We start from the raw sequence: 22,821 nt of genomic DNA, 5'->3' as shown, positions 1-22,821 counted from the left end.
TTCAGAAGTTACAGCATATTGATCCGAGTATTCCAGTGACGCGTCTTGCAATGACGAAGCACGTCTCTGCTGGTCGCAGGCAGCTGAGGGTGGGTGGGGATACCCCTGTGGACTAGGTCAGGTGCTCACTCCAATAGAAACCAAACCTTAAACGATACCAGATGATATGCGCTCTACTTGCTGGGTAAATCAAATAGATGGTAACCTAATGTTGCTGGATGGGAGCATTGGAGCAGGTAGCTTTTCTTGTCAATGCAGGGATACTATTTACCTGACCACGGTGCCATCAGGTTTATGCAGTGGAGTGCATAACAGGTTTGGAATGTGTGGTCAAAGAACGCTTTGTTCAACTGGGCCTTGTGCCAGCGTGATTTCTCTCGCTCTCTGTTGTAGGATCTTCCGTTGTAATCCCGCTGTGTATACGGGGTATAACACACTTGCACGAATCTACATGTCAAGGAGACAATAATACTTTTTGACTTCAAACTATCCTGGATTCCGCTACCCTCGTATATTTTAATAACCTTCGTAATAAGGTTAGTGTATTCATCTAAAATAAAATGTTAAACTTTTTTCATTCACAATTAATATGATGAAAAATGTATGACAGTCAGATGCACTCCTCCTCAAAGAGGTATGCATTTGAAAGCCCTCAAAGAGGTATGCATTTGAAAGCCCTCAAAGAGGTATGCATTTGAAAGCCCTCAAAGAGGTATGCATTTGAAAGCCCTCAAAGAGGTATGCATTTGAAAGCCCTCAAAGATGAATGCATTTGAAAGCCCTGTCTCTGGGTAAAGCAGTGAGCACTAAGCACAGCTTTCAGGGACATTTCATTTAAACAGCTGTGCTGTCTGAGCATCTGTCCCAATATTACTACTAAGTCCCAGTGGCCATTCCTGGCACATTCTCTTGGTACAAAAATAACACAATGACATAACCTATCTGCCTGGTTCAGCACCATGGTATATGGTATTTAATCTGACCTGAGTGACAACATTAATGCTCTCTTTTCCCCACCTGACCACATTGATGCTCTCTTTTCCCCACCTGACCACAGAAATTTTCTTTTTTCCCCACATGACCATATTAATGCTCTCTTTTCCCCACCTGACCATATTAATGCTCTATTTTCCCCACCTGACCATATTAATGCTCTATTTTCCCCACCTGACCACATTAATGCTATCTTTTCCCCACCTGACCACATTAAGGCTCTCTTTTCCCCACCTGACCACATTAAGGCTCTCTTTTCCCCACCTGACCACAGAAATGCTCTCTTTTCCCCACCTGACCACAGAAATGCTCTCTTTTCCCCACCTGACCACAGAAATGCTCTCTTTTCCCCACCTGACCACATTAATGCTCTCTTTTCCCCACCTGACCATATTAATGCTCTCTTTTCCCCACCTGACCACAGAAATGCTCTCTTTTCCCCACTTGACCACAGAAATGCTCTCTTTTCCCCACCTGACCACAGAAATGCTCTCTTTTCCCCACCTGACCACATTAATGCTCTCTTTTCCCCACCTGACCATATTAATGCATTCTTTCCCCCTCATCTGCTTTTGGCCTAAACCTTCTTGTTTTCTCTATGAATTATCTGAGTAAGATTAAGGCCTCATTCTTATTTTCCACAATTCTTTGAGAATGCTATCGTTTAGAAATATACTACTAGTAATATGCATAAATATATATGCGCATATATTATCAACTGTTGATAACTGTTATAGTTTCATAAAATAAGAAATACATTTTCTTATTTTTTTCTGAGTTTTCAGAGGTTTCCGGTATAGGCTACATTAGTTATTTTTTCTTAGACTAACAGGAAAGATGTCATACAGTGAGTGACCTTTTCAAAAGCCCTCATTAGAGAAGATACACCTCTCACTTGTTTTTCAGTACAGTGAGAAAATGTGTGTGTGTTATGACGGTTGCTCTTATCTCTGTTTGTGTGTGTGATTGTGTGTGTGTTTGTGTGTGTGTGAGCTCCGAAAGGGCTGGTCAGTTTAGAAGCTAATCTACCCAACACAAGGGCGATTCTCCCCTGCTCAACACGATAATGGTGAATGGGGTGGTCCCTCCCATTGACTCCAGAGTGAGTAATATTGTAATGTTGAGAATGTTGAGCCCCACAGTGGAGGTGTCATAATACCCACAAAAACCTAGCGGTCAAACAGGGAAAGGGAAAGGGGGATACCTAGTCAGTTGTTCAACTGAATGCATTCAACTGAAAAGTGTCTTCTGCATTTAACCCAACCCCTCTGAATCAGAGAGGTGCGGGGGGCTGCCATAATCGACATCCACGTTTCGGGCGCCCAGGAAATGGTTCCAATAATTTTTCAACCATTCATTTTTACTATAGGGGATTTTAGAAACACTAAAAATAAGGCCTGTGTTACGTGTAGGCTTTTAAACATCTTATTTAACCGTTATTTAACTAGGCAAGTCAGGCTTTCTTTTTCAGACAAGGTGACTTTTATCAATATATTCGGCTTTATTTACACTCAGATTCCAAAGTGCTAATTAGCATCAAATTAGTCATCATGCAAGACTACAAATGTCATGTTTTATCATTGATTATCATGTCTTGTCTCTGTGCTTTCCTTCTATTCGTTTCCCTCTGCTGGTCTTATTAGGTTCTTTCCCTCTTTCTATTCCTCTCTCTCCCCTCCCTCTCTCCCTCTCTCGCTCTCTCTCTCTATCGTTCCGTTCCTGCTCCCAGCTGTTCCTCATTCTCCTAACTACCTCATTTACTCTTTTCACACCTGTCCCCTATTTTGCCCTCTGATTAGAGTCCCTATTTCTCCCTTTGTTTTCCGCTTCTGTCCTTGTCGGATCCTTGCTTGATGTTCGCTGTTCTGTGTCCTTGTTCCGCCCTGTCGTGTTTTACCTTCTTCAGATGCTGCGTGTGAGCAGGTGTCAAAGTCAGCTACGGCCGGTGCCTTCCCGAAGCGACCTGCAGTCTGTGGTCGCGTCTCCAGTCATTCCTCTCTACTGACGAGGGGATTGCATTAGGATTATCGCTTTTGTTTAAGACGTGAATAAAGACTCTGTTTCCGTTAAGTCGCTTTTGGGTCCTCATTCACCAGCATAACAGAAGGATCCGACCAAGAATGGACCCAGCGACTACGGATTCTCGCAACACTGCCGTCGAGATCCAGGGAGCAATGCTCGGCAGACACGAGCAGGAATTGTCTGCTGCTCGTCATGCCGTTGAGACCCTGGCCGCTCAGGTTTCCGACCTCTCAGGACAGTTTCAGAGTCTTCGTCTCGTGCCACCAGCTACTTCCTGGTCTTCAGAGTCTCCGGAACCTAGGGTTAATAACCCACCATGTTACTCTGGGCAGCCCACTGAGTGCCGCTCCTTTCTCACCCAGTGTGATATTGTGTTCTCTCTCCAACCCAACACATACTCAAGAGAGAGAGCTCGGATTGCTTACGTCATTTCACTCCTTACTGGTCGGGCTCGGGAGTGGGGCACAGCTATCTGGGAGGCAAGAGCTGAGTGTTCTAACAATTATCTGAACTTTAAAGAGGAGATGATACGGGTTTTTGATCGTTCAGTTTTTGGTAAGGAGGCTTCTAGGGCCCTGGCTTCCCTATGTCAAGGTGATCGATCCATAACGGATTACTCTACCTTGACGATATCCTGATTTTTTCACCGTCACTTGAGATTCATGTTCAGCACGTTCGACGTGTACTCCAGCGCCTTTTAGAGAATTGTCTCTACGTGAAGGCTGAGAAGTGCGCCTTTCATGTCTCCTCTGTCACATTTCTCGGTTCTGTTATTTCCGCTGAAGGCATTCAGATGGATCCCGCTAAGGTCCAGGCTGTCAGTGATTGGCCCGTTCCAAAGTCACGTGTCGAGTTGCAGCGCTTTCTAGGTTTCGCTAATTTCTATCGGCGTTTCATTCGTAATTTCGGTCAAGTTGCTACCCCTCTCACAGCTCTTACTTCTGTCAAGACGTGCTTTAAGTGGTCCGGTTCCGCCCAGGGAGCTTTTGATCTCCTCAAGAAGCGTTTTACATCCGCTCCTATCCTTGTTACTCCTGACGTCACTAAACAATTCATTGTCGAGGTTGACGCTTCAGAGGTGGGCGTGGGAGCCATTCTATCCCAGCGCTTCCATTCTGACGATAAGGTCCATCCTTGCGCTTATTTTTCTCATCGCCTGTCGCCATCGGAACGCAACTATGATGTGGGTAACCGAGAACTGCTCGCCATCCGCTTAGCCCTAGGCGAATGGCGACAGTGGTTGGAGGGGGTGACTGTTCCTTTTGTCGTTTGGACTGACCATAAGAACCTTGAGTACATCCGTTCTGCTAAACGACTTAATGCACGTCAAGCTCGTTGGGCGTTGTTTTTCGCTCGTTTCGAGTTCGTGATTTCTTATCGCCCGGGTAATAAGAACACCAAGCCTGATGCCTTATCCCGTCTCTTTAGTTCTTCTGTGGCTTCTACCGACCCCGAGGGGATTCTCCCTGAAGGGCGTGTTGTCGGGTTGACTGTCTGGGGAATTGAGAGACAGGTAAAGCAAGCACTCACTCACACTGCGTCGCCGCGCTTGTCCTAGTAACCTTCTTTTCGTTCCTGTCTCTACTCGTCTGGCTGTTCTTCAGTGGGCTCACTCTGCCAAGTTAGCTGGCCACCCCGGCGTTCGGGGCACGCTTGCTTCTATTCGCCAGCGGTTTTGGTGGCCTACTCAGGAGCGTGACACGCGCCGTTTCGTGGCTGCTTGTTCGGACTGCGCGCAGACTAAGTCAGGTAACTCTCCTCCTGCCGGTCGTCTCAGACCGCTTCCCATTCCTTCTCGACCATGGTCTCACATCGCCTTAGACTTTATTACCGGTCTGCCTTCATCTGCGGGGAAGACTGTGATTCTTACGGTTGTCGATAGGTTCTCTAAGGCGGCACATTTCATTCCCCTCGCTAAGCTTCCTTCCGCTAAGGAGACGGCACAAATCATCATTGAGAATGTGTTCAGAATTCATGGCCTCCCGTTAGACGCCGTTTCAGACAGAGGTCCGCAATTCACGTCACAGTTTTGGAGGGAGTTCTGTCGTTTGATTGGTGCTTCCGTCAGTCTCTCTTCCGGTTTTCATCCCCAGTCTAACGGTCAAGCAGAAAGGGCCAATCAGACGATTGGTCGCATATTACGCAGCCTTTCTTTTTCGAAACCCTGCGTCTTGGGCAGAACAGCTCCCCTGGGCAGAATACGCTCACAACTCGCTTCCTTCGTCTGCTACCGGGCTATCTCCGTTTCAGAGTAGTCTTGGGTACCAGCTTCCTCTGTTCTGTCCCAGCTCGCCGAGTCCAGCGTTCCCTCCGCTCAGGCTTTTGTCCAACGTTGTGAGCGCACCTGGAGGAGGGTCAGGTCTGCACTTTGCCGTTACAGGGCGCAGACTGTGAGAGCCGACAATAAACGTAGGATTAAGAGTCCTAGGTATTGTCGCGGTCAGAGAGTGTGGCTTTCCACTGTAACCTTCCCCTTACGACAGCTTCTCCAAGTTGACTCCCGCGGTTCATTGGTCCGTTCCGTGTCTCTCAGGTCGTCAATCCTGTCGCTGTGCGACTGCTTCTTCCGCGACATCTTCGTCGCATCCACCCTGTCTTCCATGTCTCCTGTGTCAAGCCTTTTCTTCGCGCCCCGTTCGTCTTCCCCCGTCCTTGTCGAGGGCGCACCTATTTACAAGGTACGGAGGATCATGGACATGCGTTCTCGGGGACGTGGTCACCAGTACTTAGTGGATTGGGAGGGTTACGGTCCTGAGGAGAGGAGTTGGGTTCCATCTCGGGACGTGCTGGACCGTTCGTTGATTGATGATTTCCTCCGTTGCCGCCAGGGTTCCTCCTCGAGTGCGCCAGGAGGCGCTCGGTGAGTGGGGGTACTGTCATGTTTTGTCATTGATTATCATGTCTTGTCTCTGTGCTTTCCTTCTATTCGTTTCCCTCTGCTGGTCTTATTAGGTTCTTTCCTCTTTCTATTCCTCTCTCTCCCCTCCCCTCTCTCCCTCTCTCGCTCTCTCTCTCTATCGTTCCGTTCCTGCTCCCAGCTGTTCCTCATTCTCCTAACTACCTCATTTACTCTTTTCACACCTGTCCCCTATTTTGCCCTCTGATTAGAGTCCCTATTTCTCCCTTTGTTTTCCGCTTCTGTCCTTGTCGGATCCTTGCTTGATGTTCGCTGTTCTGTGTCCTTGTTCCGCCCTGTCGTGTTTTACCTTCTTCAGATGCTGCGTGTGAGCAGGTGTCAAAGTCAGCTACGGCCGGTGCCTTCCCGAAGCGACCTGCAGTCTGTGGTCGCGTCTCCAGTCATTCCTCTCTACTGACGAGGGGATTGCATTAGGATTATCGCTTTTGTTTAAGACGTGAATAAAGACTCTGTTTCCGTTAAGTCGCTTTTGGGTCCTCATTCACCAGCATAACAACAAATCCCTGCAAGCTCCTGCACGTCATCTGTAGCTGACATCTTTGCTAACAGGTATTGTGTCAATTTCAAACTTGCAAAAGACAGTTCACAGAGTTGTCAAATTAAAGAGATTTAGCCAATTTATGAATTATTACATTTAGCTAACACTAGATAGTTAATCCAGAGATTTTTTTTAACCTTTGCCTCGATTCGGCAGGCTCGTCCAGATCATCATGGGATTTGGAGTTCTTTATGATAGCCACATTAGCAGCTAATTAACATTTCATTTTTTTTTGTTTTGGGGGGGGGGGTAAATACAGGCAAATACATTGATAAAAGTAACTTTGTCATAGAGATATTTACACTGTTATCAAAACATCACAGAAGGGTAAGCCTACACAAAACACATGCCTTATTTGAAGTGTTTCTAAAATACCTTGTGGGGAAAATGACTGATAGAAAAACGATTGGAACCATTTCCCTGTTTGTTATGGGTATTATGACTCATACTGTGGTACTCTATAGAGAGCAATAGTACATGGTGTCTTTTTGTAGGCACTAACTCCACAATGTCTCGTTGGCCCAAACTTATGTGGAAATTCATGATTAGGGGGGGTTGGATAAACGCTGAAAATAATGTCTGTGGTAAATACAAGTTTAGGAGCTCTTATACTTTTTGTTCTATGAGATCATCTCAGCTAACATCACCTTTTGTGAATTTTGAAGCATTTATGTAATCAAAACAAGCACATAAAGGTTTCATAATTCATAGTCACATTAACTGACTGATATCTCATAAAACAAAATGTATAAGATCTCCTGAGTCTGTGTTAGCCTCAGACCTTATTTTTGGCATTTTTCCCAAAACCCCATTCTTTCCCGATTCCTTTCCCTTCATAGCTGAACGAACCAGAGGTAACTCTATTCTGTTTTTTGGGACTACAAGCTGGCCAACTCAACTTAGTGCCTCTATTGTGCACTTGTGTGTAGGCAATGCCTGCAAGTAAATGTGTGTGTGTATCTGTATTTTATGAAAGGCAATAATGTAGGCTATTATGTTATTATAGCCTACATATCATGTTATTATATGTCAGTAATGTAGCCTACATATAGGTTAATAACATTATACATGCCCAGTAAGCATAATAACGCTGTAAATACGTATTTTCCTGACGTTGAAGTTAGGTTCATTTTCAGTTCTGAATGACAGGTGAAAAGACATCATTGACCAAATTTAAACTGTACATACATTCTCAATGAAGTAAACATAATATCACAATAATACATTTTAAATACATTTAATATAGGAAAGAGGAGCCGAGCGAAGATTGCAACATAGAATATATATTATGGCTCCCATCTGTAAACATGCACTTATGTTAGCTTTCCAAAAGCTTACAAACTGGCAGCAATGATGTTCAAAGTAGTCCAACCTACAGAATAAACCATCAGACCACATCAACTACAATAACATTCTCAGTAATATTCTCAGTCATATTTTTTGTCTTGCTATGACTGTGATATGTTGTTTATCTACCTTAGTTGAATGCACTGACTGTATGTCGCTCTGAATAAGAGCATCTGCTGAATGACCAAAATGTAAATGTAAAAAACAAATACTTGCAAACTGGAAATTATACTAAGTACAAATGTGGTTGCTCCGGACCAGACCAAATCTGAAAGAATCATAGACGTCTAGGCTATGCTTCACAAACTTGAACAGCACAGTACGACACAGTTCAGTACAGTAGAGCACAGGATAATACAGTACAGTAGAGTTTGATTCAGTAGAGTACAGTAGTTTAATTAAGTAGAGTACATTAGAGTAAAGTAGGATACAATTCAGTACATTATACTGTACTGAACTATACTGTATTGTACTGTACTCTACTTTTTTAATGTAATGTACAGTCGGTTACTGTATAGTTCTCTACTGTACTGTGCAGTCCAAACAAAACTTAGTCATCTGTGTTTGCGGGCAAATGGACCAGACCAAATCTGAACCCTTACAAAAAAAGAGTCCGTTTTGAAACAGCCGTAAAGGTGCAGTAACTGCAGTCAACTGTGGTATTTTGGACGCAGTAATTACAGAATAACCAGTGTACTGAAGTTGAACTGCAAATACACTGCAAAATTACTGCAGTAAAAAAACGGTATTATTTTGGATGCGGTATTTGCAGCATACACCAGTTATACTGTAATCTGTTTTCGTAAAGGTAGACGTCTTTGTGGCTGTTTTCCATAAACACATCCACAGACAGAGACTTTCAATCAGTCAAAACTCAATAAAGATATTTAATTTGAGACCTTTAATCCACACAGCATTACATCTGAGATCAGCATACAGTGAACAGTGCCACTGGTCGCGTTTCTTATTGATTTGGCTTTGATTGTGAAGCTTGAGAAGTACATAATCTGCTGTTCTATCGCACTGCAATGATGTGCAATGATGTCTGAGGGGGAAAAAACAGTGTTCGTTGTTTGAAGTAGCTAGGCGAACGTGGCAGTTTCACAGCTACGGATTCCAGCTTTAAACCCATATAGCTAGGTTGTGGAAGTCAGAAAGGCACATAACGTTTTTCTGTCTCTTTGAAAATGATACTATAGGCTAAACAATGGCGCACACCTGAAACGATGTCTTGTATGTGGACTGGGTTGAATTTGTCCTCCTCCATTGCATTATCACAATCCCAGTCTCCCACGTTTGTAATTACCCAGCACAGGAACCAGGAAGAGAAGTTTGAATGCAACACGCGTCCTATTTTTTGTTTTGGGCAACAATTCTGATGCGAGTTTATAATGAGGTTTACTTTGAAGTGATCGGCAATGTCTGATAAGGGTCCTGTATTAACGTCAGGTATCATTTTTTACCTATCGATCGGGGCAGCAATATTTCAAATACTTGAAGAACCCAATTGGAAACTGGCCAAATCCGAATATTCCCGTCAAAAGGAAAACATTCTTAAAACATATCCGTGCTTGACTAAAGAAGATCTGAACTATATTTTGGGGGTATGTAGGGATTCAATTTAGAATACATGTATTATCTTCCCAATCGGCGTTTTAATGATTATCATTACTGTGTTGTCAGCTTGGTCAGCATTGGAACTTTATTATGTCTCTAAAACTGTATTTTACACCATGGGCGATTCCAAGGTGTAACAGCAATTGCTGAATGTCGGATTTTTCCATTTCAAATGTATGTCAAACAAAAAACAATAATTGCAAAGTTAAACAAACCGTACAACTCTATGCACTTTTGTTCTTCAAGCAAATGTATTGTAAACATTTCAGTGGAAGTTGTTAAAAGTAGTCCTTGTGCATGGAGTTGTGTGGTTTGTTGAATTTTTTTGCAATCATTGTTTTTTGTTTATTTTAAAGTGAAAAAAATCCGAGTCTCAGAATCCCTCTGTTACCATAGAATTGCCACTATGTTTTAGGCCTACTGTTCGACAACTATTTAGGCCCATGGACGTTGTCCCTGGATAATAAACATACCCAGGGCATTTCAGGTGCTGAATGAAAGCTTAGACCTCTGGGACCTCGAAAATAAGTGTTATATGGATGTCAAAAATACTTATTTTCTGGACGTTGAAATCAGGTGCATTTTAGAGGCTGAATGAATGGGAAAAAATATGTATTTTCCAGACGTTGAAAATGTGTATTTTTCAGACATTGATTCTATGGCAAAAAAAATTAATGCTATACATGTTCTATCAAGTAAGAAACCAAATATGTATTATTGCTCCCATCTATCACATGCAGTAATGTTATCTGTTCCAAATGCTTTAAAACTGGCTGCAATGATGATCAAAGTAGGCCAGCATACAGAATGAACCAACAGACCACTTTAACTACAATAACATTCTGAGTAATGTCTACAGAATATTTTGTCTTGCTATGACTGGGATATGTTGTTGTTTATCTACCTTGGTTGAATACACTGACTGTAAGTCCCTCTGGATAAGAGCATCTGCTGAATGTCCAAAATATACATGTACAAACAAACAGTAGCTGGGTATTGTTGTAATGATAAAGTACACATCTGGTCTGTGTGGACCAGCTCCACGTCTGTGTTTGGGCCAAATATAGGCCAAAAATCCACCTTCGTGGACATTGAAATCAGGGCTCCAAAAAAATACCCCCAAAATATGGAGGATCAGAAAAAGACGTCCAAAAGGCGATGCCTGATGTCAAATGCTTTGTGGGTCATTTTACCTGAAAAAATAACATTGTAGATCATCTGAAATTATTTAATCTAAACAAAGCTTGTCAAATTGGGACATTTCAGTCCTTGTCAGTACTGATATGGCTGTGTTAATGATAATATATGTGCATATTTGTATTTTTATATGTTATTATGAATATATTATTTTCACTGTTGCAGTAAAAGCTTGGAGTACTTCTACGCTTATAAATCAAGTTTCCATTATAGCAACAGAACACATCACTGATGAGCCTACATACGTTTTCATCATCTCTGTGCTCTTCAACCAAGGAGCCAAGTCAGCATGTTAGGACAGTTCAGAAGAACTGGTTTGCCATTTTCTTTGCTCCGATAACAATGCAGATGCAACGTTGGTAACAGAATGACGTCAGAAGATTGCAGTCATTATGTTGCCAAACTTTGCGTCTGCACTGTTCTTCAAGCCAATATGTTTTCAGTGGAAATTGTTAAAAGTAGTCCCTGTGCAGAGTTGTATGTTTTGTTTAACTTTGCAATCATCCATTTTATAGTGTCAAATCAGAGTCTCAGTGCCACTCTGCTACCGTGGAATAGCCAAGGGGCAGCATATTTTCAGAGGGCGTTGTCTCTCTAGATATCCGGGTTGCCTCCAATGTTTCAATGCCACTGCTGTCTAGGGTCGTGTTGACGAGACTACAGAGGGCGTTGTCAGTTCCTTCATTACGGTTGTGTCCTTCTATTTGAAGGTTCTGGAAATATATAACAGGGGTCTATTGTTTGTGTGTAATGACTAAAATATACTTTTCAAACAAATCAAAGTGGGAACATATTATATTTTTATTTGCTCAATCTCAGTGAATTTAGATTCCCAAAGTCACTCTGTGTTTACCTAGAGTGTGAAGACTCCTGAAATGAATCCCAATGAAACCCGTTACCGGTTAAGATCAGCTCTGTTTGTACAGTGTGATAACCCACTCTGTTCCCTAGGTGGTGTCAGACGCTGCTGGACAAGGTGTGACCATCACTGGAGAGAATACCTACAACAACTGGGACTGGACCAATTCGGTTGTCTTTGCTGCCACTATTGTCACTACCATAGGTGGGTAATATGTTGAATACAACACTGGAAACATTGAATCATGTTCATCTCTCTCCGATAACAGCTGCTAACTCAGTTACCCAATGTCTAACCATAGCACAAATGAAGCTGCCACCCCTGTCTGAAAGCCTATACGTTTGTGATTTGCAGGTTATGGTAATGTTGCCCCAAAGACGGCTGGCGGCCGTATATTCTGCATCCTGTATGGCCTGTGTGGGATCCCTCTCTGCCTCACCTGGATTAGTGAGCTGGGCTCGTTCTTCGGAGACAGAGCCAAGCGCCTGGGACAGGTCCTGGTACTCAAAGGCCTTAGTGTGGTAAGACTCACTGGGAGTCTCTCAGCACGTCTAATGTACTGATTTGGATTTCTATCAATGACTTTTGGGGAGGTGCAATACATGACTTAATCATTTATTAACAGCGATTTGCCAATGGTAAGCCACGTTTAGCCACTGTAGCTGGGTACTAATGACTGAATCCTGTATGGTCCAACTAATGGAGAAGTGTTAGCCTACAAGACATGTTAGCCTTATCACCAGATCTGGTGGAACACTCAAAAATGACAATTGACATGGTCAAATCAAAGGGATTGGTCTAACATTGTCACTTGTGTCACATGCCGATGCTTTGGTTGCTCTCTGGGGTCTAGGCTGGCTCACTGTGCTTTAGCTGCTGCTTTGGTTGCTCTCTGGGGTCTAGGCTGGCTCACTGTGCTTTGGTTGCTCTCTGGGGTCTAGGCCGGCTCACTGTGCTTTAGCTGCTGCTTGTGGTTGCTCTCTGGGGTCTAGGCCGGCTCACTGTGCTTTGGTTGCTCTCTGGGGTCTAGGCTCACTGTGCTTTGGCTGCTGCTCTCTGGGGTCTAGGCTTCACTGTGCTTTGGTTGCTCTCTGGGGTCTAGGCCGGCTCACTGTGCTTTAGCTGCTGCTTTGGTTGCTCTCTGGGGTCTAGGCCGGCTCACTGTGCTTTAGCTGTTGCTCTCTGGGGTCTAGGCCGGCTCACTGTGCTTTGGTTGCTCTCTGGGGTCTAGGCCGGCTCACTGTGCTTTGGTTGCTCTCTGGGGTCTAGGCCGGCTCACTGTGCTTTAGCTGCTGCTGTTAGGTTGCTCTCTGGGGTCTAGGCCGGCTCACTGTGCTTTGGTTGCTCTCTGGGGTCTAGGCCGGCTCACTGTGCTTTGGTTGCTCTCTGGGGTCTAGGCCGGCTCACTGTGCTTTAGCTGTTGCTTTGGTTGCTCTCTGGGGTCTAGGCCGGCTCACTGTGCTTTGGTTGCTCTCTGGGGTCTAGGCCGGCTCACTGTGCTTTGGCTGCTGCTTAGGTTGCTCTCTGGGGTCTAGGCCGGCTCACTGTGCTTTGGTTGCTCTCTGGGGTCTAGGCCGGCTCACTGTGCTTTAGCTGCTGCTTTGGTTGCTCTCTGGGGTCTAGGCCGGCTCACTGTGCTTTGGTTGCTCTCTGGGGTCTAGGCCGGCTCACTGTGCTTTGGTTGCTCTCTGGGGTCTAGGCCGGCTCACTGTGCTTTGGTTGCTCTCTGGGGTCTAGGCCGGCTCACTGTGCTTTGGTTGCTCTCTGGGGTCTAGGCCGGCTCACTGTGCTTTGGTTGCTCTCTGGGGTCTAGGCTGGCTCACTGTGCTTTGGTTGCTCTCTGGGGTCTAGGCCGGCTCACTGTGCTTTGGTTGCTCTCTGGGGTCTAGGCTGGCTCACTGTGCTTTAGCTGCTGCTTAGGTTGCTCTCTGGGGTCTAGGCCGGCTCACTGTGCTTTTGCTCTCTCTGGGGTCTAGGCCTGCTCACTGTGCTTTAGCTGTTGCTCTCTGGGGTCTAGGCTGGCTCACTGTGCTTTAGCTGCTGCTTTGGTTGCTCTCTGGGGTCTAGGCCGGCTCACTGTGCTTTAGCTGCTGCTTTGGTTGCTCTCTGGGGTCTAGGCCGGCTCACTGTGCTTTAGCTGCTGCTTGGGTTGCTCTCTGGGGTCTAGGCCGGCTCACTGTGCTTTAGCTGCTGCTTAGGTTGCTCTCTGGGGTCTAGGCCGGCTCACTGTGCTGTTGCTTTGGGGTCTGCTGTGCTTTGGTTGCTCTCTGGGGTCTAGGCCGGCTCACTGTGCTTCTGCTGCTTTGGTTGCTCTCTGGGGTCTAGGCCGGCTCACTGTGCTTTCGCTGCTGCTTGGTTGCTCTCTGGGGTCTAGGCTCTCTAGGCTCACTGTGCTTTAGCTGCTGCTTAGGTTGCTTTGGTTGCTCTCTGGGGTCTAGGCTGGCTCACTGTGCTTTGGTTGCTCTCTGGGGTCTAGGCCGGCTCACTGTGCTTTGGTTGCTCTCTGGGGTCTAGGCTGGCTCACTGTGAAGCCCTTTTTACATCAGCAGTTGTCACAAAGTTCTTTAAATACATTTAAATGATTGATTGATTGTGACGTCTGCAGAAAAAGGTCCAGTTGATCTGCACGGCCATCTTCCTCCTGTGGGGTCTGCTGGTACACCTGGTGATCCCCCCGTTTGTGTTCATGTCCCTGGAGGGATGGTCGTACCTGGAGGGCTTCTACTTCTCCTTCATCACCCTCACCACTGTCGGCTTCGGGGACTACGTCGCAGGTAGTTACATAGGCTTTTCATGAAGTAGATGGCATTCCTCAGAAAATATTAGTCTATGTTTAAGAGATATCATGATATCACCTAATTCACGTTAGAGGATCATACAGTTATTTGGAGTTGGATTCATTGCCTGGTGCAATCCTGCTTTGTCCAAGCTGAAGAAAGGGTGACATATACTTAATTAAACTATGTTCTCTTTTTGACTCCACAGGTATCAATCCAAACATAGACTACCCAAGGCTGTACCGGGTGTTTGCAGAGGTGTGGATCTACATGGGTCTGGCCTGGCTGTCTCTGTTCTTCAGCTGGAACGTCCACATGGTTGTGTCGGCTCACAAGGTCCTGAAGAAGAGAAGACAGAGACACAGGATGGACCACCTGGACCATCGATGGCAGCTCGAGAAGGACGACATCCGCAGCCCTCGCCGCCTCCCCACCGCCGTCGACATCTTCAACTTCCTGTCTGAGAAGCATGAGGACTACAGCACCGCCATCAGGCAGATTGGCGCTGCCGCAAAGCCGAAGACGGAATTCAAGGAGTTGAGTCGTTCAAAGAGCTGTAGTGACATCCTGGGGACGAATATCCAAACCCTGGAGCATTCCCCACGCCGCCTGAGGCGCCACCTTAGCATCAGTCACAATATGTTACTCAGCAGCTTTGGGATGGGAGAGGAGGGGCAGAGGCTTATCGAGGATGACCCTGTCTTTATGAAAGACCCTGTGTTTGAGGAGAACTGTCTGGATAGGGACACTAGAGCGAAGGCTGTTTATGTGTCCAACTCAAAAGAGAACCTAAACCCCGTCGATCTAGGTCCTAACATCAACAAAGAGGAGAATGTTCAGAATCAAGATGGTGGAGAGAATAGGTTTACTGTATCAAAGGTAGTGGAGGGGGATTCGGGAGAGGAGAATGATGAGAAAGGCTGAAGCCTTGGATCCATCCTCTTCCTGGAGAACTGAATGATGTAATCAAAAGGGGACTATCGCGCTCTCCTAGAAGTTTGGTTGGTGCAGAAAACCTGTGAATTCAGATAAATAAAAAGGTATGATGGGTCTGTGATGGGTCCGCGGATCATCACAACTTTTTATTTATTGTACCCATCACACCTTTTCATTTATCACCCCATCACACCTTTTAATTTATCACCCCATCACACCTTTTTATTTATCACCCCATCACACCTTTTTATCCATCTGAACTGAATGATGTAGAAGCATCATAACAAGGTCCTGGGACAACCAGAGACTGGTGGTGAGGAGTGGAAACAAATTTTCAACGGTTTTCCTTAACATAGTGATCAGTGAAATGTATGACGCAAGATTATCAAGGCCTAAGATCATGAACACAGTCTGGACAACTTCCTGTCTTCTCTGTTATCTTTATCTCGATGTTAAACACACATTTTGGTCTGTGGGAAAAGTAAAAGAAGGAAAATATAGCAAACGATGGACTCCTCAGAGTTGCCAGTGTGATTTACCTGACTCTAAAATGAGAAACTGAAAGCAATGTAGTTTGTCTATTGTTACAAACTGCCTACAGAAATAAAGTTTACATGCGTTTCTATGCAATTTCCATGTTTTTTATATGAGTAGAAGTAGTGGTTATGATAAAGGAGATATAAGATATAGAATCATTTTGTATTTTTTGCTTTGTCATTACCCTCCCCCTGAAAAATATTCCCCCAAAGATCGATGATCAACAATATGTCAAAGAAAAATAATGAAATATAACTGTTTAATCAATACAAATAGTCCACCATTTTCGACAGTGTGCAGGTCTCTCATCTTTTCCAGTATTCTTATTTTGACTCCTACGCACCTGGAACAGACACTATTGAGTACTAAGGAACTTAAAAGAGCCCAGACGGCCTCTTATCATTTAACATAATTACAATTGTAATTACAGTGTTATATTGTGGCAACCATGCGGAATATTTATACTTTTCAATCATATTACACCAGACAAGATGTGCTATACAGAAACAGCACAGACTTTGAGTACAATACAGTTTGAGTGTCATTACTGCATCTATATATACACACACAGACTTTGACTACAATACAGTTTGAGTGTCATTACTGCATCTATATATACACACACAGACTTTGACTACAATACAGTTTGAGTGTCATTACTGCATCTATATATACACACATAGACTTTGAGTACAATACAGTTTGAGTGTCATTACTGCATCTATATATACACACATAGACTTTGAGTACAATCAGTTTGAGTGTCATTATATCTATATATACACACAGACTTTGAGTACAATACAGTTTGAGTGTCATTACTGCATCTATATATACACACACAGACTTTGACTACAATACAGTTTGAGTGTCATTACTGCATCTATATATACACACACAGACTTTGGAAATCAGATGTCTGGAAGGAATTATTGGCTACTTCAGATCACAGACCAGGGCTTTGTGGTAGACTGTTCCTATGAGAAGCTTTCCTTCATAGGGAGCTGCTACAGAGGATCCTATGAGCACACTGCCATCATCAGCATAGACCTGAGTCACCACTGGCTTCTCATAGTGGATGTCCTGAATCCTAATGACCTATAAAACAAATTATGATAAAGAAAACCAATTAAAGCTTTTGGTACATAGGCTGTGTCCCAAATGGCAGTCTATTCCCTATACAGTGCACTACACTACTTTTGGCCAAGGCCCATAGGGAGTATACACTACAGAGCAGGTATTCCCAAACTGGGGTGATATATACTCTATAGGGCAGGTATTCCCAAACTGGTGATGTGATATAGCGAAGCACCTGAGTGAGTTGGGTGTGAAATTACGCAGATACTTCCCCGAAACGGATGACACAAACAACTGGATTGGTTATCCCTTTCATGCCCTGCCTCCAGTCCAATTACCGATATCTGAACAAGAGAGCCTCATAAACGTTGTAACAAGCAGTTCAGTGAAAATTTAATTTAATCAGAAGCCACTGCCAGATTTATGGATTGGGCTGCACTCAGTTTGCCTTGGAAAATCATGCTGTTAAAACACTGATGCCCTTTGCAACCACGTACCTATGTGAGAGTGGATTCTCGGCCCTCACTAGCATGAAAACTAAATACAGGCACAGACTGTGTGTGGAAAATGATTTAATACTGAGACTCTCTCCAATACAACCCAACAATGCAGAGTTAAGTGCATCCTTTCAAGCACACCCGTCTCATTAACCTGTGGTGTGTTATGCACAATTTTCAATTAACAAATAAGGTTTTATATCTAAGATGGTTAAATAAAAAGCAAAATTATTGACTATTATTATATTATTATTTATGCCCTGGTCCTATAAGAGCTCTTTGTCACTTCCCACGAGCCGTGTTGTGACGACAACTCACACTTACGTTTAATAAATGTATCGTATAGTGTGTGGGTGGCAGGCTTACAATGGTGGCAAAAAAACAACATTTGAGAGTGCGCTGACCCTGGTGCTAAAGGGGGTACGCAGCTGGAGGTTGAATGTTTGAAGGGGTAGGGGACTATAAAACGTGTGGGAACCACTGCTATAGGGAATAGGGTGCCATTTGGAACTGAGATCAGAGTGAATTTATTCCTATAATATAATAGAACTAGAGAGGACATGGTAAATGACATACTAACCTCAGATCCAGGTAGATCCTCAGGGTCATATACTGCTACCTTTGCTCCATTAGGGTGACAACCCAGCCAAATGTCACCTGTTACATGGTCCACCTCGATGTTGTCACAGAGAGACCCAACGGCTACAGACTGGTTGGAGACAGACATCATTAGGAATGTGATGTCTGATTGTATTACAGCGGTTGGACCATCTCTAGAAACAATACAAAATATAATATTTTGCCCGTAAAGAAGTTTGCGTTCATATTTGATGTAGTGAAAAAGTTTTACCTTGACATGTACCAAGTCTTTATTTTTCTTTATCTCAAAAACAGCAATCTCATGGTCCAAAATAGCAGACACGTATAGATACCTGGGAGGAAAAAAACACATTTATTGTTTTACTGCATAACACACTTCCAAAGAGCACAATCAATTTGTACAATTTAAACTGTTCGATTCTCAATTGTGTAGACTTTACTGCAATTGTGGAAACAAAGAAGGCACCTTTTGTCGGGTGACATGTTGATGCCGTTTGCAGATAGGAAGCCATGGCCCACTGCCTTCACTCCTCCAGGGCTGTAGTAAACCACGTCAGCCCAGGGTAGACCCAGGATCACAGCCAGCATGTGTAGCACTGCACTGGGATAGGAGTGATCGTTGGTGGCATAGAAGCTCTCCACTCCCACAGCCACAATGTCATTCACACTGCGAGAGTAAAGGGCAAAAACATACAGAGTTATCCAAGCAGAAACACACCACTGTGGAACTCTCACTGGTCATACTGTACAGTACATAGCCAATGTGGTTCATCCACATCATGTAAATGTAAACATCTCACACCTACCTATGAAGGAGATCATGCTTTATAGTTTTCAGGTGCACAATGGTGTTGTCCTCTTCGACAAATAGAAAGATCTCTACCTGGCTCGTGTAATGTTGAGGGTGATTGACAACAAACAGATGGATGGTTTTATCTGGAAGGAGATGGGAGTTCAGCAGTGAGAAATATCGTCTCTACTGTCTCCTCTGGTGTCTAAGGCTCTCTATTGATTGACAGGGAAGACACACACACACACAGTAGTGGTCTGGTCTGGAATGGAGGAATTTGCTGCGATTTCTGACTTGAGTAACTAGAATAATTGCTGACACATGTTTTATACTGTACTCTTTTACTGTGTACTGTTGTACTGTATACTGTATTGTTTTACTGTATACTGTATTAGTTTACTGTATACTGCACTGTTTTGCTATATAGTACCAGTCAAATATTTGGACACACCTATTCATTCAAGGGTTTTTCTTCATGCCAAAGTGTGCAAAGCTGTCATCAAGGCAAAGGGTGGCTAATTTGAAGAATCTAAAATATATTTAGATATGTTTAACACTTTTTGGTTACTACATGACTCCATATGTGTTATTTCATAGTTGTGATGTCATCGCTATTACTCTACAATGTAGAAAATAGTTTTTTAAAAACAGAAAAACCCTTGAATGAGCAGGTGTGTCCAAACTTTTGACTGGTACTGTATATTGTACTTATATTTTATTAATAAAATATATTATAAACATATCTTGTGTAATTTCCATTTTTGTATGTTGTTGAATCAAACAGCTGGCCATTACGGTCTAGCCGGTCTTGAGGGAAAGTGACTAGCAGAGAAATTCACAGTCAAAGTGTGTCTCTATATACACTGTGGATTTTATTGGTTGGGTGGGTGATTACACAAAGCTCACTGGTCCACTTTGTGAAGTTATCACATGTCCGATGTTTTTGAAACAAATTCATTTCATATGTGAGAGCTAAATCTCCCATACTTTACCTGTCTCGTCAATGTAGACACTGATTCCATGGGGGTTGAAGGAGTCCTGGTCCAGGTCTCCTTTGATTGTCAGCTCCACAGGGATGAGTCTGGGGTCCAACAGGTCCAGGGTATAGATCTTCCCTGGGTCATCAGAGAAGGAGGGCATTCCAGGATATTTCAAGCCCTGGGTGGGGGTATTGATTTGACATGAGTGACAGGGTTAGGTTCTAAATGGCACCCTATTCCCTATATAGTGCACTACTTTTGACCAAATTAGTGCACTATGTAGGGAATAGGGTGCCATTTGGGATACAACATGGTGTATGTATTGTATCATTAAAAACAGCCATTTTATTCTGTAAAAATAGTTATTTTATCATTGGGGTGAGGAAGGTATGTTCAACAGGCAATATTATGAATTGAGGACAATATTTTAATTATTCAGTGTGCCTTACCAGAATATGCTTGCCATGAAGGATCGCATCATGACAATGGATTTTACTTACGGTGCTTATGATGGCCAGTCCATCTCGAAGTATGGTGAAGTCCTCTGCTCCATATTCTGTACATATAGGATTGTCCACAAACTATTAGCAATAGCCTATATCAATGTATTATTTTTATCCCATTGGCCAAAGGCCTTCATTAAACATAACATCATCATTATGACACCAAACAAAGCATGCTGGGACACGTTGATACTTGGACTATTAGTCTAATGAACTTCAGCCCTGACACTTGCCCAACTAGCGGTTATACAGCCTGATCTCACACATACTGAGAAGACTCATTATTTTGAGCCTACTGGAATAACTGGAACAGGCTCAAAGTAGAACAGGCTATTTCAACATTACATTGGTATCTATCTCACACCGATGTGAAACATAGAAGAACTATACTATATGTACAGTGCCTTGCGAAAGTATTCGGCCCCCTTGAACTTTGCGACCTTTTGCCACATTTCAGGCTTCAAACATAAAGATATAAAACTGTATTTTTTTGTGAAGAATCAACAACAAGTGGGACACAATCATGAAGTGGAACGACATTTATTGGATATTTCAAACTTTTTTAACAAATCAAAAACTGAAAAATTGGGCGTGAAAAATTATTCAGCCCCTTTACTTTCAGTACAGCAAACTCTCTCCAGAAATTCAGTGAGGATCTCTGAATGATCCAATGTTGACCTAAATGACTAATGATGATAAATACAAGCCACCTGTGTGTAATCAAGTCTTCGTATAAATGCACCTGTACTGTGATAGTCTCAGAGGTCCGTTAAAAGCGCAGAGAGCATCATGAAGAACAAGGAACACCAGGCAGGTCGAAGATACTGTTGTGAAGAAGTTTAAAGCCGGATTTGGATACAAAAAGATTTTTGACCACTGCAAATCTACCAAGACCTGGCCGTCCCTCTAAACTTTCAGCTCATACAAGGAGAAGACTGATCAAAGATGCAGCCAAGAGGCCCATGATCACTCTGGATGAACTGCAGAGATCTACAGCTGAGGTGGGAGACTCTGTCCATAGGACAACATTCAGTCGTATATTGCACAAATCTCGCCTTTATGGAAGAGTGGCAAGAAGAAAGCCATTTGTTATAGATATCCATAAAAAGTGTTGTTTAAAGTTTGCCACAAGCCACCTGGGAGACACACCAAACATGTGGAAGAAGGTGCTCTGGTCAGATGAAACCAAAATTGAACTTTTTGGCAACAATGCAAAACGTTATGTTTGGCGTAAAAGCAACACAGCTCATCACCCTGAACACACCATCCCCAGTGTCAAACATGGTGGTGGCAGCATCATGGTTTGGGCCTGCTTTTCTTCAGCAGGGACAGGGAAGATGGTTAAAATTGATGGGAAGATGGATGGAGCCAAATACAGGACCATTCTGGAAGAAAACCTGATGGAGTCTGCAAAGGACCTGAGACTGGGACTGAGATTTGTCTTCCAACAAGACAATGATCCAAAACATAAAGCAAAATCTACAATGGAATGGTTCAAAAATAAACATATCCAGGTGTTAGAATGGCCAAGTCAAAGTCCAGACCTGAATCCAATCGAGAATCTGTGGAAAGAACTGAAAACTGCTGTTCACAAATGCTCTCCATCCAACCTCACTGAGGTCGAGCTGTTTTGCAAGGAGGAATGGGAAAAAATGTCAGTCTCTCGATGTGCAAAACTGATAGAGACATACCCCAAGCAACTTACAGCTGTAATCGCAGCAAAAGGGCGCTACAAAGTATTAACTTAAGGGGGCTGAAGAATTTTGCACGCCCAATTTTTCAGTTTTTGATTTGTTAAAAAAGTTTGAAATATCCAATATGTTGTTCCACTTCATGATTGTGTCCCACTTGTTGTTGATTCTTCACAAAAAATACAGTTTTATATCTTTATGTTTGAAGCCTGAAATGTGGCAAAAGGTCGCAAAGTTCAAGGGGGCCGAATACTTTCGCAAGGCACTGTATTAATTAAAGCATGAACTGTTATAATGTCAATATGATTACAATTTAATGGACTGGTTCAGACATACCTATATTCTTTAATAGGTGACAGTTGGGGAGGCGTTTTACAGGCACTTCTCTGTTGGCAAGGGCTATTTCACTGCAAATAGAACCCGGTTAATATTACTTTGGTGTGAAAGAAAGAGTAATACAGATCATTCTGAATTCAGCTTTTGACACTCTCACTCACACCACTGCTCAATTCACCTAAAGTAGTTCACAACAAAGTTGCTAAAAGACTATTTTTCACATATCACTTTTAATGTCTGAGGCCTCTGTTGACAATGCCAATCAGGTCAATATTGTAAACTCTGATCAGGGAAATGTAGCATGATTCCGAAGACATTCCAAAGAAGATACACATGCCCTATAATGTTAAAATGTTCAGCAACCATGCAGCCTACCTCAATTTAAGAAGTCTTTGCCCCAAAAGAGCTGCAAATGCAGCAATGCAGATGGTAACAAGCACCCACTTCATGGCAGACAAACTCTTTCCCTTGGTCAAAGGTTATGAAAGCCGTGTGCAAAATGTGGGTGTGTTGTGTACAGGCAGAGTGTAATTGCACAGTTGAACCATGGGGCGAGCTGTAGTTTAGCAATTCCTGGAGGGAGGTCAAATCTGCAGTCCCAAAACTG

At 43.5% G+C, this 22,821-nt stretch overlaps 2 protein-coding genes across 4 annotated transcripts; one reads left to right on the top strand and one right to left on the bottom strand.

Moving 5' to 3' along the window:
* The first annotated feature begins 835 nt into the window (after positions 1 to 835).
* Positions 836 to 15,833, top strand: LOC124019518 (potassium channel subfamily K member 5-like). 2 transcript variants are annotated; one of them, XM_046334877.1, is made up of 5 exons: positions 836 to 2,095; positions 11,583 to 11,694; positions 11,845 to 12,011; positions 14,096 to 14,264; positions 14,476 to 15,833. In XM_046334877.1, the coding sequence occupies exons 1-5, from the start codon at positions 2,060 to 2,062 to the stop codon at positions 15,189 to 15,191; spliced, it is 1,200 nt and encodes a 399-aa protein (XP_046190833.1). In that variant the 5' UTR covers positions 836 to 2,059; the 3' UTR covers positions 15,192 to 15,833. The 2 variants fall into 2 exon arrangements, with proteins under 2 accessions (XP_046190833.1, XP_046190832.1); XM_046334876.1 differs by lacking the exon at positions 836 to 2,095 and adding an exon at positions 8,949 to 9,421.
* Positions 15,834 to 15,985: 152 nt separating this feature from the next.
* LOC124019519 (serum paraoxonase/arylesterase 2-like) lies at positions 15,986 to 22,728 on the bottom strand. 2 transcript variants are annotated; one of them, XR_006835794.1, is made up of 10 exons: positions 22,590 to 22,728; positions 22,215 to 22,285; positions 20,185 to 20,240; positions 19,697 to 19,862; positions 18,721 to 18,850; positions 18,381 to 18,581; positions 18,165 to 18,246; positions 17,895 to 18,023; positions 16,624 to 16,838; positions 15,986 to 16,461 (listed from the first exon to the last, which is right to left on the bottom strand). XR_006835794.1 is itself a non-coding variant. In XM_046334878.1 (9 exons), exons 1-9 carry the CDS (start codon positions 22,661 to 22,663, stop codon positions 16,677 to 16,679), a joined length of 1,071 nt encoding a protein of 356 aa, XP_046190834.1. In that variant the 5' UTR covers positions 22,664 to 22,728; the 3' UTR covers positions 16,540 to 16,676. The 2 variants fall into 2 exon arrangements, 1 of the variants encoding a protein (XP_046190834.1); XM_046334878.1 differs by lacking the exon at positions 15,986 to 16,461 and having other exon boundaries at positions 16,540 to 16,838.
* Between the last annotated feature and the right edge of the window lie 93 nt (positions 22,729 to 22,821).

This window comes from Oncorhynchus gorbuscha, unplaced genomic scaffold (assembly GCF_021184085.1).
Source record: "Oncorhynchus gorbuscha isolate QuinsamMale2020 ecotype Even-year unplaced genomic scaffold, OgorEven_v1.0 Un_scaffold_617, whole genome shotgun sequence".
Lineage (NCBI taxonomy): Eukaryota > Metazoa > Chordata > Actinopteri > Salmoniformes > Salmonidae > Oncorhynchus > Oncorhynchus gorbuscha.
Note: the sequence above shows the minus strand (reverse complement) of the source record. Positions and strands in the feature narration are given on the sequence as shown.

Excerpts from the sequence above, each read along its gene's own strand:
- LOC124019518 (XM_046334876.1), top strand. The coding sequence starts at position 9,236 with ATGTCTGATAAGGGTCCTGTATTAACGTCAGGTATCATTTTTTACCTA. Across the intron at positions 9,422-11,582 it reads ATCTGAACTATATTTTGGGG|GTGGTGTCAGACGCTGCTGG; the intron begins GTATGTAGGGAT and ends TCTGTTCCCTAG. Across the intron at positions 12,012-14,095 it reads TACTCAAAGGCCTTAGTGTG|AAAAAGGTCCAGTTGATCTG; the intron begins GTAAGACTCACT and ends TGACGTCTGCAG.
- LOC124019519 (XM_046334878.1), bottom strand. The coding sequence starts at position 22,663 with ATGAAGTGGGTGCTTGTTACCATCTGCATTGCTGCATTTGCAGCTCTT. Across the intron at positions 20,241-22,214 it reads TCACCTATTAAAGAATATAG|AATATGGAGCAGAGGACTTC; the intron begins GTATGTCTGAAC and ends CTATATGTACAG. Across the intron at positions 16,839-17,894 it reads AGGATCTACCTGGATCTGAG|GTCATTAGGATTCAGGACAT; the intron begins GTTAGTATGTCA and ends TTTGTTTTATAG.